The sequence below is a fragment of the Erinaceus europaeus genome, chromosome 12 (assembly GCF_950295315.1).
Source record: "Erinaceus europaeus chromosome 12, mEriEur2.1, whole genome shotgun sequence".
Lineage (NCBI taxonomy): Eukaryota > Metazoa > Chordata > Mammalia > Eulipotyphla > Erinaceidae > Erinaceus > Erinaceus europaeus.
In genome coordinates this window covers 69142017-69157081 of record NC_080173.1, presented here as the reverse complement: position 1 = coordinate 69157081, position 15065 = coordinate 69142017, and the positions used below count along the sequence as shown (strand labels likewise).

At 39.8% G+C, this 15065-nt stretch overlaps 1 protein-coding gene across 2 annotated transcripts in view; it reads left to right on the top strand.

Annotated features, from left to right (window-relative positions):
* Positions 1-561: 561 nt before the first annotated feature.
* DDX52 (DExD-box helicase 52) overlaps positions 562-15065 on the top strand; it is a 38480-nt gene continuing 23976 nt past the window's right edge. Inside the window, exons 1-2 of one of the 2 annotated variants that reach the window (XM_007516957.3) lie at positions 562-709; positions 2517-2712. In XM_007516957.3, coding sequence (XP_007517019.1) covers positions 623-709; positions 2517-2712 — 283 coding nt within the window. In that variant the 5' untranslated portion in view covers positions 562-622. The remainder of the gene's footprint in view (positions 710-2516; positions 2713-15065) is intronic. The other variant, XM_060203930.1, reaches the window with a different exon arrangement.

The window sequence follows — 15065 nt, the reverse complement described above, 5'->3', positions numbered from 1 at the left end:
TACAACCCCGACTAGGTCCTCTTTCATCCTTCTCGGACCTGTATTCTCCCCCCACCCATCCCAGAGTCTTTTATTTTGGTGCAATACACCAATTCCAGTTCAGGTTCTACTTGTGTTTTCTTTTCTGATCTTGTTTTTCAATTTCTGCCTGAAAGTGAGATCATCCCATATTCATCCTTTTGTTTCTGACTTATTTCACTTAACATGAATTTTTCAAGGTCCATCCAAGGTAGGCTGAAAACGGTGAAGTCTCTTCTTTATTAATAAGAAAGATAAAGAACCAGACATCACTTTGGTACATGTGCTGCTGGGAATTGAATTTAAAACCTCATGCTTGAGTCTAATGTTTTAACCACTGCGCCACCACCCGGATGACGCAAATAAATTCATTATTAAAAAAAAAAAACCTGGAGGTGTAGGCAGAATAAAAGGATCTTGACTAATATTTTTGATAAGCCGAACTAATAAACACGACTAAGTCAACATGACAGCACACTCTCTCTCACTCGCATGGACTAAGTCCCGCCTTCAAGAGCCACTTCCGCCAACCAAATCTCAGCGCTTCCGGGATAGGGAGCTCTTTGCGCAGGCGCAGTTGTTACGCGGAGTTTTCTGGGTCAAGATGGACGCTCACGATCTTTTTCGCCGGCTGGGTGCGGGAGCTAAATTTGACGTGAGACGCTTCTCGGCGGACGCAGCCCGATTCCAGGTATTGTGTTCGGGGTCAGAAGCCCAAGTAACCTAGCCGGTGAGGGGCCTGCCATTCGGAGACGCTGAGCCTTGACTAAAGAGGATTTCCCCTCCTCGGTGTTCAGTTTACCCAGTCAAGATGCGCCTTCTGAATGTCTTCTAAGTGTTCTCTTGTAGACTTAGTTGGGCCTGGCACGAAGGTGTTCCCTCCCCACTATTTTTTAGTTAGTTCAGAGCACAGCTGTAAGTCTTTGTTCAGAATTAGCTTTGGGGGCTGGCGAGAGTGCTCGCCCGGGAAGGCATTTGCTTTGCCATGCGTACCATCCGGGTTCGAGTCCCCGAGCCCACAGCTTCCGTGGTGTAGTGTTTCTGTTTGTGCTTCTCTATTTTTTATTTTTATTTATAAAATGGAAATATTGACTAGACCATAGGTCAAGAGGGGTAAAATTCCCACCGCCAGAACTCCGTATCCCATCCCCTCCCCTGATAGCTTTCCCATTCTCTATCCCTCTGGGAGCATGGACCCAGGGTCATTGTGGGTTGCAGAAGGTAGAAGGTCTGGCTTCTGTAATTGCTTCCCCGCTGAACATGGGCGTTGACAGGTCGATTCATACTCCCAGCCTGTCTCCTTCCCCAATGGGGTGGGGCTCTGAGGAGTCAGGGCTCCAGGACACGATGGTGGGGTTGTCTGTCTAGGGAGGTCTGGTTGGCATCATGGTAGCATCTGGAACCTGGTGGGTGAAAAAGAGTAAAGATATAAAGTAGACCAAATGGTTGATTGCTATCAGGAAAATGGAAAGTGTTGACACTGAGTGGTGAAGCCCAAGCGTCAACAAGGGGCAAAAAGTTCGCCCACATGGAAAAGAATTTTGCTGTGGTCATCCCAGGTTTGTTTGGCATGCACATAAGTTTAATAAGAGTTTTCTCTCGTCCCTGCAAGCCCAACCATGGCTACATGGATTCTTACACAGGTCTGTGGTCAATAAGAGGTAAACTAACAGGGCTAGGGATCTTGTGTATGAGGGATATAGGGGGTTCATCTTTCATCAGCAATGTAATGTCCCTAAGAGCTTGTAAAAAAATAATAATAACCAAGCACAGGACTTTGGTAGTGAGGGAGGTGGTTTATACACTACCATGAATGAGTGTGAAACATACCACCTAATGTATCTATATCTATCTACATACACACACACACACACACACACACACACAAAATATTTGAAAGAAAGAGTGTCTCACATGAGTCGGAAGAGAGAGAAAGAGCGCTACCACTTGAGTCATTCCCTCAGCCTCAACCCCTGAAACCTTGGCCGGGAGGGGGCAAAGAGTGAGAAAGAAAGGAAGAAAACACTCGGGGCCAGGAAGGAAAGAAAGAGAAAAAAAGAAAGAAGGAAACACTCTGGGAAAGGAAGAAAGAAAGAAAACACACTCTGGAGCCAGATACTTTTGTGTCCCTCAAGCTAGTCTGCTGGTTAATAGTCTTGAGACATTAAGTTACTCAACCCCCAATCTCTTGATTTTCTTATCTATAATACTGCTTTTTACTTGGTAGGGTTGTTGAATGAAATGATTTGTATAAACATGCTTGGAAATATGTCTAACAACTATAAATGTGATGCTGATAAGCATTATCTTGTTATTGCTGTTATGAGATCAGAAAGGGTGTCTTGGACATTTGCACAAACATCCTTGTTTACTTGATAAATATCTGATGAGAGTGAAAAAGATATTAAGTCACTGGATCCATGTCCTTACTGTCTAACACTGGTTGAAAACAATGATAGTCTATTAGTAGACTTAATTTAAACCTTTTGGGGCTCTAGGTAGGAAAAAGGAAATGTGACTTTGATTCTTCAGAGATACTTCATAAACTGGACTTTTTTGGAAACAAGAAATCTGAACCAGATAAATATGGAGCCTCAGTGACTTACCAGGAGCTCCAAGATGAAGAGAAAAAAGAAGAGACTCTAGCTGAAAAAAAAGGGAATCAGAAGAAAAAGAGAAAGAAGATGTCTTCAGGTTAGTGCTTGTCTTATACTTTTTCTTTCCCCCCATTAAAAATATACAATATGGGTGCAGGGCAGTGGTGCAGTGCACATGGCATGAAGCACAAGGACCAGCTAAGGAACCCGGTTCAAGCCTCCTGCCCCCCACCTTCAGGAGGATCACTTTCACAAGCAGTGAAGCAGATCTGTTGTTGTCTGTCTTTTTGTCTTTCTCTCCCTCTCTCTGTCTTCACCTCCTCTCTTGATTTCTATCTGTCCTATCCAACAACAAGGACAACAAAATGGGGGGGGGGAGCCGTCCAGGAGCAGTAGATTCGTAGTGCAGGCACCAAGCCCCAGTGATAACCCTGGAGATAATATATATATGTATATAGTCATCTATTTGACTGTTGAGGGCAAATTATTTCTAGTTAGTTGCCATTACAAATCTCAGCTACAATAAGGATAATGTGTACATATATCCTTACATAGAGGTGCTTTTATTTCTGTAATTAGCATCCCAAAAGTGGAACCACCGAGTGAAAGTCTATGAATACACTTTTTTTCTTTTTTTAAGATCTGTTTTGTGAGGATAAGAGATCAGAGTTTTGCTCTGTCATATGTCCTCCTGGGAACCAAACTAAGGGCCTCATACTTGCAAGTCCTGTGCTCTTCCCACTAAGCCATCTACTGAACTGCTACCACACTCGAATAAATTCAGAGTGGCTTTTCATACCTCTGTCAGTACTAGATAATGTTGACTTTAAATGTTGGCTGGTCTAATGGATGCATGAAACATATTTTCTTTTAACTGATGATGTAAAGCATCTTTTCATATGTTTTATTGAATATTTTATTTACGTTTCAAGCTTTATGAATTGTTCAGTCTTTCACCTTCCCCCCACACTCTATAAAAGGATTTTTATTTTATTTTTGTAAGTTACATCTATTAAAACATAAGGCTTAGTCCCAGAAGGTTGCATGGCAGCTAGAGCATTGAACTCAGAAGTATGAAGTCTCCAGTTCAGTGTCTGTCATCATATACCCTGATTCTTTCTAGAATATATTTTGTTTTCACATTTCATTTTAAAATAACACCAAATGCCTGGTAAATCTTCCTCCTTTTATTCATTAGTTAACACTTAACATCAATTTCACATGGTTAGAGAGAATCTACTAGATCATCGGTCTTCTATTTTTCAATAAATTAACTATGGTTAATTTATCTATGTAGAAATACTGTGTTCACATGTGTTCACACATACCTTAAAAATCATGAATGGGGGGCTGGGCAGTAGCACAGTGGGTTAACTGCAAATGGCATGAAGCACAAAGACCATCTCAAGGATCCGGGTTCAAGCTCCTGGCTCCCCACCTGCGGGGGAGGGGTTGCTTCACAAATATTGAAGCAGGTCTGCAGGTGTCTGTCTTTCTCTCTTCCCCTCTCTGTCTTCCTCATCTCTAGATTTCTCTGTCCTATTCAACAACAGCAGCAGCAGTAGTAATAATAACAGCAAGGACAACAAAAATGGGAAAAAATGCTCTCCAGGAGCAGTGGATTCGTGGTACAGGCACCGAGCCCCAGCAATAACCCTGGAGGCAAAAAAGAAAAAAACATGAATGAGGCAATGGTGCACCCACTTAGTGCACACATTACTGGGTGCAAGGATCTGGGTTCAAGCCCCTGATTCCTACCTGCAGGCTTCATGAGCAGTGAAGCAGAGCTGCAAATGTTTTTCTTCCTTTCCTTCTTTATCTCCTCCTCCCGTCTCAGTTTCTCTCTGTATTGTCAAATAAAAAGAAAGAAAAATTTGGCCAGTGGAGTAGTAGATTTGCAGTGCAGTGCTGAATCCCAGTGATAGTAAAAATAAATAAATAAATAAACAACTATTAAAAACTAGCAACATGACTCAGCTGTCTGTTTTGAAGCTCTGACTTTGATCTAGGGCATTACAAATTGAGTGCTGCTGTGCTGTCTCTCATAAAACAAATGAATCTTTTTTTTTCTTAGCATAATTTTTTTTTTTTAATTATTTTTTTTACCAGAACACTGCTCAGTTCTGGTGGTGCTGGGGATTGAACCTCAGACGTCAGAGCCTCAGGCTTGAAAGGCTTTTGCATAACTTTTTTATGCTGTCTCCCCAACCCAAATGAATCTTTTTAAACAACCATGAATTCTGTTCTGTTCTGAACCTCTCCTCCACGTATTTAAAAATAAAAATGCACAAGGACCTTGGTTCATTTTACCAGAGCACAGCTCAGCTCTCTGGCTTATGGTGGTATGGGGGATTGAACCTAGGACCTCAGAATAAAATTTTTTATATATTATATTATTTATTTATTTATTAATAAGAGGTATAGAAGGAGAGAGAGAAAGAACCAGACATCATTCTGGTACATGTGCTGCCGGGGATTGAACTCGGGACTTCATAGCTTGAGAGTCCGACATGTTATCCACTGCATCACCTCCCGGATCACACAGAGTAAAAATTTTTTTATTTTTTTATTATTTTCGCTTTTGTTGCCCTTGTCTTTTTATTGTTGTTGTAGTTATTATTGTTGTTGTTATTGATGCTGTCGTTGTTAGATAGGACAGAGAGAAATGGAAAAATGAGGGGCAGACAGAGGAGGAGAGAAAGACACCTGCAGACCCGCTTCACCGCCTATGAAGGGACTCCCCTGCAAGTGGGGAGCTGGGGGCTCGAACCGGGATCCTTAACACCGGTCCTTGCACTTTGCACCACCTGTGCTTAACTCCCTGCACTACTGCCCAACTCCAGAGTAAAATATTTTCAGGGGAGTCAGGCAGTAGCACAACAGGTTAAGCACACGTGGCACCAAGTGCAAGGACCTGTGGAAGGATCCCGGTTCGAGCCCCCCGGCTCCCCACCTGCAGAGGAGTCCCTTCACAGACGGTGAAGCAGGTCTGCAGGTGTCTTTCTCTTCCCCTCTCTGTCTTCCTCTCCTCTCTCCATTTCTCTCTGTCTTATCTAACAATGAAGACATCAATAATAATAACTACAACAACAATAAAAAAGCAACAAAAAGGGGAAATAAATAAAAAATATTTTTAAAATATTTAACAAAATGTAATTCAGAGATTGTTTGGAATCAGCAGTAAGTACACTGTCTTGTTTAACACAACACAGTACCACATTGTACATTCCAAAATCAGTTTGACAGTTGATTTAACAGATTCCTGTATTATAGACATCTAGTTTGTTTCTACACTTTTGCTATTATAGTGTTGCAGTAAATGTCATTCTGTTTATCTTTATGTGTATATGTGTCTGATGAACTCATATATATATGAGAAAGATGAGGAGAGAGAGAACCAGACTTCACTCTGGCACATGTGCCTCCAAGGATTGAACTTGGGACCTCATGCTTGAGAGTCCAGTGCCTTATCCAACATGCCATCTTCCAGACCACTGTCTGATGAATTCTTAGAAGTGGTATAGACTTATTTTCACAGACAGTATAGGCTTGTCCAATAGACGCAAAGTATGTTTAGGAAGCCCACAGCTATATATTCCTTAAATCACAATATAGTATTGCACTGTTCATTCTAGGGAAATTCTGTAATCAGTTTGACTAGTTTCTATGTCATGGACATTTGTTTCCATACTTTTGCTGTTTAGTGATAACAATAAATCATTTTACTTCCCTGGCTACAAGGAAGGGTGATGGAGCCTTTCACCAAGATTAAGAAAAAGCACCTGCCACAAACTTAGGAAAACAATTGCAAGGCCACCAGAAAAATACAGCTATGCACGTTAACTATTTAGTAGCAGATGTGTATAGACATATATCTAGTTTTAATGGAAAGGCTCAAGCCCTTGCATGATCTGTGTTTGTTAGTGCCATTTCTTATAAAAGGTAGCATAATTTGTAAGAAAAATCATTCTACTGCTGATTCCTACCAGCAATGTAAAAAAATTTCATTTTATTTGTTTCCTTGTGAATTTTGAACGCTTTTTCTATAAGATTGTTTATCTGTTTGTCCTTTATTATATTTCATATAAGGAAATAAGCTCTTTAACTAGCATGAGGTTTATAGATGCCTTCTAGTCATGTGTTACTGTATTTCTCCTCCTCCTGCTTTGTTAAGAACAAAAATTGAGAGAGGAAGGGGAGCTGGGAGGAGAGAGAGAAAGAGCATTGCTTTACCACTCAGGAAGTTTTTCCCCTTCAGGTAGAGACCTTGCACATGGTAATGTGTGCACTCTGCTGCGTGCACCGCTACTGTATTTCTTCATATGTGTTTGTTTTTGCCATTTTTATTTGTTAAATTTGTCCTTGTCTTTGGGTTCTTCTGTTTGTTTTCTATCACTAAACTTATTTTTCAAAAGTTTTTTTCTTATGTCCTGGAAGGTGGCACAGTTATTAAAGCACTGACTGGGCTCTCAGGCATGATTTCCGAAATTTGACCTCCTTCATAACAGAAAAATGCTCTGGTTCTCTCTCTCTTCTCTCTCAGAAGATGAATATTTATTTTCTTGCCTTTTATTTGTAATCTTACTATATTGAAGTCCTTGACCTCCTGGGATTTTTTTTTAATTGGGGAATTAATGTTTTACATTCAACAGTAAGTACAACAGTTTGTACATGCATAACATTCCCCAGTTTCCCATATAACAATACAACCCCCACTAGGTCCTCTGAATCCTTCTTGGACCTGTATTCTCCCCACCCACCTACCCCAGAGTCTTTTACTTTGGTGCAGTATGCCAATTCCAGTTCAGATTCTACTTCTGTTTTCTTTTCTGATCTTGTTTTTCAACTTCTGCCTGAGAGTGAGATCATCCCATATTCATCCTGTTTCTTTCTGACTTATTTCACTCAACATGATTTTTTTCAAGGTCCATCCAAGATTGGCTGAAAACAGTGAAGTCACCATTTTTTACAGCTGAGTAGTATTCCAATATATATATATATATATACCACAACTTGCTCAGCCACTCATCTGTTGTTGGACACCTGGGTTGTTTCCAGGTTTTGGCTATTACAAATTGTGCTGCCAAGAACATATGTGTACACAGATCTTTTTGGATGGATATGTTGGGTTCCTTAGGCTATATCCCCAGGAGAGGAATTGCAGGATCATAGGGTAGGTCTATTTCTAGCCTTCTGTTCTGAGAGTTCTCCAGACTGTTCTTCACAGAGGTTGGACCAATTTGCATTCCCACCAGCAGTGTAGGAGGGTTCCTTTGACCCCACACCCTCTCCAGCATTTGCTGCTGTTACCTTTTCTGATGTATGACATTCTCACAGGAGTGAAGTGGTATCTCATTGTTGTCTTTATTTGCATTTCTCTGATAATCAGAGACTTGGAGCATTTTTTCATGTGTTTCTCGGCCCTTTGGATCTCTTCTGTGGTGAATATTCTGTCCATGTCCTTCTCCCATTTTTGGATGGGGTTATTTGTTGTCTTGTTGTTGAGTTTGGCAAGCTCTTTATATATGTTGGTTATTAAACTCTTGTCTGATGTATGGCATGTAAAGATCTTCTCCCATTCTGTGAGGGGTTTCCTGGTTTGGGTAGTGGTTTCTTTTGCTGTGCAGAAGCTTTTTAATTTGATGTAGTCCCATAAGTTTATACTTGCCTTAGTCTTCTTTGTAGTTGGATTTGTTTCATTGAAGATGTCTTTAAAATTTATGTGGAAAAGAGTTCTGCCAATATTTTCCTCTAAGTATCTGATAGTTTGTGGTCTAACATCCAAGTCCTTGATCCACTTGGAATTTACTTTTGTATTTGGTGAAATACAGTGATTCAGTTTCATTCTTCTGCATGTTTCAACCCATTTTTTACAAAACTATTTGTTGAAGAGATTCATCTTTCCCCATTTAATAGTCTGAGCTCCTTTGTCAAAGATTAGATGTCCATAGGTGTGGGGGCTCACCTCCTGGGATTTTATTTAATGTGAGGAATGAGTAGAAATTAGGTTAATTTTTTTCTTTTTTTTTCTTTTCCTTTTTTGAATATTTTATTTATTTTATTTTTGAGAGAGAAACACCAGACCACTGCCCAGCTCTGGCTTATGGTAGTGTGGGGGATTGAACCTGGGACTTTGGAGCCTCAAGCATGAGAGTCTCTTTGCATAGCCATTATGCTATCTACCCCCACCCAGCTAATTTTTTTCTACATGGCTAGGTTCCTCCTACTCTAATTTGTCAATAGCTCATCTTTACTATTTATTATTATTGTTGTTGTTGCTGTTATATAGACTACAGCACTGAAACCTTCAGTGTGGTGGGGACTGGGCTCTAGCCTAGGTTACACACATGGCAAAGCAGCTCACTATCTAAGCAGGCTATTTCACCTACCCTCATCTCTACTGTATTTAAATGCAGCTTTTATTGGATCTGTCTCTGGGTTCTCTTCTCATGACTTGGTATTTCTGCGTCATACACCAATACCATGTTTTAGTTACTGTGGCCTTAAATTATAAAATCTGGTGGTGTTGGTGGTGTGTTAATTTATACAACAAACTTATTTCCTACGCCAACTGACTTATAGTATCATTACAATCTCAGCCAAAACTCCAGCAGTTTTGTTCTGTTGGTTTTGTTTTGCAAGAAATTAACATAGGACTTCAAATAACTGAGACAGTTTTTTAAAAGGTAAATGTAGTTGAATAACTTACTTTATTTGGTTTGAAAACTACTTAACTGCAGTAAGCAGAATCATTGAATCTTTTCAAAAGGATAGACATGAATCAATGAGACAGAGTAGAGAATATGCCATAAGCCCATTACATATATGGTCACTTAAGTTACAACAGCAGTGTCATGTGGAAATGAAAGCCTTTTCAACAAATTACACTTAGTTCATTTATTTAAAAAAAGATGTGATCAGCCTTAGGATGTGACTCAGTGGTAGACATTGGGGTTCTGTCTCTGACACCACATGATGGGAGGAGTTACTATGTTTTGCTTTCTCTTTCATTCAACCTCGTTTCTCTCACTCAACTTGCTTATTTCACTTTATTATCTCATTAAATAAAGTGAATGATTATCAACCCTTACAGCATAAAAATTAATTTTGTTTTTGATTTTTTTAAACTTCTTTATTGGGGAATTAATATTTTACATTTGACAGTAAATACAATAGTTTGTACATGCATAACATTTCTCAGTTTTCCACATAACAACAGAACCCCCACTAGGTCCTCTGTCATCCTTTTTGGACCTATACTCTCCCCCCCACCAACTCCACAGTCTTTTACTTTGGTGCAATACACCAACTCCAGTTCAGGTTCTACTTGTGTTTTCTCTTCTGATCTTGTATAAAAATTAATTTGAAATTGGTTATAGGGTGACATGTAAAATCTAAAACTATAGAACTTCTAAAAGCATATGGGGGGGAACAAAAAACTTTGCAACATTTAAAGAAAAAGTGTTGATCTATAAAAAGTGAGACTGGGGGCTGGGCATTAGTGCACTGGGTTAAGCGCACATAATGTGAAGTGCAAGGATTCAGGTTAGAGCCTCCAGCTCCCCACCTGCAGGGAAGTCGCTTCACAAGCGGTAAAGTAGGTCTCTCCCCCTCTCTGTCTTCCCCTCCTGTGTCAATTTCTGTCTGTCTTATCCAACAACAATAATAACAGCAACAATGGGGAAAAGATGGCCTCCAGGAGCAGTAGGTTTGTAGTGCAGGCACTGAGCCCCAGTGATAACCCTGGAGGTGAGAAAAAAAAAAAAAAAAAGCAAGACTGACCAGATGTGAACTCTCATACATTGTTGATGTCACAGATACTTTGACTTTCTTTTTTTTTTTTATAGTGAACATGCACTTGTCACATGACCTGCCTATACCACTCCTAGTATTTACTCAAAAGAAAGGGAAACCTATATCCCTATAAGACCTATAACTAAGTTTTTGTGGTAGTGTTATTTGTAATAAAAAAAAAAAACTGGAAATGACTCAGATTTCCTTCAGAAGGCTAAAGATATATAGTGTAAATTATGTATCCATACAGTGGAATGTTACTTGGTAATAAAAAAAATAATACTTAAGAACTTTTGGTATATACTACAGTATAAATGAATCTCAAAATAACTACCCTGGACAAAAGAAACCAGATCAAAATTACTGCATGATGCATGATTCCTTTTATGTAAAATTACAGAAAAAGCAAGCTAATCTATAGTGACAGGGATTGGTGATTGTCTAGGGATGGAGCAATGCATTACACAGCTCACAAGGAAATTTTGGAAGGTGATAGAAATAAGCTTCGGTGTGGTAATGGTTTAACAGGTGTGCACAGTGTCAAAACTTCTCCAAATATATACTTTATATCTAATTTATTGTATGTCAGTTATGCCTAAGTGAAGTTGAAAAAATTCCAGCTGAAGTAGTCTTTGCTTGTTACTTGTTAATTTTTTTTAGTAATAGTCATCAAGGTAAGTGACAGGAGAGTGGGCATTGCATCAGGGCAGAGGGAGAGAGCATGAATGTACAGACAGGTGACTTCCAAGGAAAAGCCAAATAGCTCAAGTTTAGTACTTCCAACATCAAATTAGGCAAGGCAGCCATTCATACTTGTGTCTCCCCCTTCCCTCAAGCACGTTTAAGAGAAATAAGGAAAGAAAGAACAGAAAGGATAGATATATCCCCTCTCCCATCCACCCCCAAGCAAGTATGTATCCTTGGAATGGACCAGCTGGAATCTAAAAGAGGCAGACAGGTAAGAGCCCATATAAATTTTTAAAAAAATATTTGTTTATTTATTCCCTTTTTGTTGCCCTTGTTATTTTTTATTGTTGTAGTTCTTATTGTTATTATCATTGATGTCTTTGTTGTTGGATAGGACAGAGAGAAATGGAGAGAGGAGGGGAAGACAGAGAGAGAGAAAGATAGACACCTGCAGACCTGCTTCACCACCTGTGAAGCAACTCCCCTTGCAGGTGGGGAGCCAGGGGCTCAAACCGGGATCCTTACGACGATCCTTGCGCTTTGTGCCACCTGCTCTTAACCTGCTGCGCTACAGCCTGACTCCCACCCACTTAAACTTTAAAGTCAACTAGTTCAGTTATCAAAACAATCCTGTCACTACATTCCCTAAGATTTTTTTTAAAATATTTATTTATGGGGAGTTGGGCTGTAGCGCAGCGGGTTAAGCGCACATGGTGCAAAGTGCAAGGACCGGCCTAAGGATCCCGGTTCGAGCCCCCGGCTCCCCACCTGCAAGGGGAGTCGCTTCACAGGTGATGAAGCAGGTCTGCGGGTGTCTGTCTTTCTCTCCCCGTCTCTGTCTTCCCTCCTCTCTCCATTTCTCTCTGTACTATCCAACAACAATGACATCAATAATAACTACAACAATAAAACAACTATTTTATTTTTTATTTTATTTATATTTTAAAAAAATATTTATTCCCTTTTCTTGCCCTTGTTGTTTTATTGTTGTAGTTATTATTGCTGTTGTTACTGATGTTGTTGTTGGATAGGACAGAGAAATGGAGAGAGGCAGGGAAGACAGGGGGAAAGAAAGATAGACACCTACAGACCTGCTTCACTGCTTATGAAGCGATTCTACTGGGGAGGGGCTTGAGGGGGCTTGAACCAGGATCCTTTTGTCAGTTCTTGTGCTTTGCTCCACCTGTGCTTAACCCCCACCTGCAGGGGAGTCGCTTCACAGGTGGTGAAGCAGGTCTGCAGGTGTCTATTTTTCTCTCCCCCCTCTGTCTGCCCTCCTCTCTTCATTTCTCTCTGTCCTATCTATCAATGAAGACATCAATAACAACAATAATAACTATAACAACAATAAAAAATAAGGGCAACAAGAAGGTAAAATAAATATTAAAAACATTTTAGAAAACACCATTAAGAAAAAGAATTGCTGCCTTTAATACTGAACAGTGTTGTGTTCATTGTTATTATAAGGGAAGTACTTTTTTTTTTTAATGTTTTATTTATTTATGAGAAAGATAGGACAGAGAGAGAAAGAACCAGACATCATTCTGCTGCCAGGGACCAATCCAACTCAGGACCTCATGCTTGATAGTCTAATGCTTTCTCCATTGCACCACCTGCCGGACCACAAGGAAATACTTTTTTTTCTTTCAACATTTATTTTCCTTTTTTTTTTTTTTTAAGTTTTTTTAATCTTTATTTGCTGGATAGAGACAATCAGAAATTGAGAGGGAAAGGGGTGATAGAGAGGGAGAGGACAGAGATACCTGCAGCCCTGCTTCACCACTTGTGAAGCTTTCCCCCTGCAGGTGTGGGACAGGGGCTTGAACCTCGGTCCCTGTGCACTGTAGCATGTGCTGTCAACCAGGTGCACCACCACCTGCCCCCCTCAGCATTTATTTTCCAACTGATTGTTTAAATCTAGAAATGATGGCTTCCTTGTTGAAATCTCATTCTTTTAGTAGTTTTATAACTAACTCTTGTTTTTGTTTTTTAAATTTTTATTTACTTATTGAATAAAGACAAATTGAGAAGAGGGGGAAGGCAGAGAGGGAGAGAGAAAGACACCTGCAGCACTGCTTCACCATTCATGAAGCTTTCTTCCTGCAGGTGAGGACTGGGGGCTTGAACCCAGGTTCTTGTCACTGTAATATGTGTACTCAACCAGGTGTGCCACAGTGTTTAAAAATTGTATTAACTAGTTTTCTTGAGTTGAGTGTGAAGGTATGACCTATTTGCTACAACTAAGAATGTTGCACTTAACATCTTTTGACTTTTTTTTTTTTATTTATTTCTTTATTGGGGAATTAATGTTTTACATTCAACAGTAAATACAATAGTTTGTACATGCATAACATTCCCCAGTTTACCATTTAACAATACAACCCCCACTATGTCATTTATCATCCTTCATGGACCTGTATTCTCTCCACCCACCCACCCACCCCATAGTCTTTTACTTTGGTGCAATATGCCAATTCCATTTCAGGTTCTACTTGTGTTTTCTTTTCTGATCTTGTTTTTCAACTTCTGCCTGAGAGTGAGATCATCCCATATTCATCCTTCTGTTTCTGACTTATTTCACTCAACATGATTTTTTCAAGATCCATCCAAGATTGGCTGAAAATGGTGAAGTCACCATTTTTTACAGCTGAGTAGTATTCCATTGTGTGTGTGTATATATATATATATATATACCACAACTTGCCCAGCCACTCATCTGTTGTTGGACACCTGGGTTGTTTCCAGATTTTGGCTATTACAAATTGTGCTGCCAAGAACATATGTGTACACAGATCTTTTTGGATGGATGTGTTGGGTTCCTTAGGATATATCCCCAGGAGAGGAATTGCAGGGTCATAGGGTAGGTCCATTTCTAGCCTTCTGAGAGTTCTCCAGACTGTTCTCCACAGAGGTTGGACCAATTGACATTCTCACCAGCAGTGTAGGAGGGTTCCTTTGACCCCACACCCTCTCCAGCATTTGCTGCTGTTACCTTTTCTGATGTATGACATTCTCACAGGAGTGAAGTGGTATCTCGTTGTTGTCTTGATTTGCATTTCCCTGACAATCAGAGACTTGGAGCATTTTTTCATGTGTTTCACAGCCTTTTGGATCTCTTCTGTGGTGAATATTTTGTCCAAGTCCTCCCCCCATTTTTGGATGGGGTTATTTGTTGTCTTGTTGTTGAGTTTGGCAAGCTCTTTATATATGTTGGTTATTAAACTCTTATCTGATGTATGGCATGTAAAGATCTTCTCCCATTCTGTGAGGGGTTTCTTGGTTTGGGTAGTGGTTTCTTTTGCTGTGCAGAAGCTTTTTAATTTGATGTAGTCCCATAAGTTTATACTTGCCTTAGTCTTCTTTGTAGTTGGATTTGTTTCATTGAAGATGTCTTTAAAATTTATGTGGAAAAGAGTTCTGCCAATATTTTCCTTTAAGTATGTGATAGTTTGTGGTCTAACATCCAAGTCCTTGATCCACTTGGAATTTACTTTTGTATTTGGTGAAATACAGTGATTCAGTTTCAGTCTTCTGCATGTTTCAACCCATTGTTTCCAACACCATTTGTTGAAGAGACTCTGCTTTCCCCATTGAATAGTCTCGGCCCCTTTGTCAAAGATTAGATGTCCATAGGTGTGGGGCCTCATTTCTGGGCTCTCAATTCTATTCCACTGGTCAGTGTGTCTATTCATGTTCCAGTACCAAGCAGTTTTGAGGACAATGGCCCTATAATACAGTTTGAGATCTGGGAGTGTGATGCCTCCAGTTCTGTTCTTTTTTTTCAACATTGTTTTGGCAATTCTAGGTCTTTTCTGGTTCCAGATAAATGCTACATTTGTAGCATTTTTTTCTATTCTCCTAAAAAATGTGCTTGGGATCTTGATGGGGATAGCATTAAGTTTGTAGATGGCTGTGGGTAATATATTCATTTTGATGATGTTAATTCTTATCTTTCCACTTCTTTGTGTC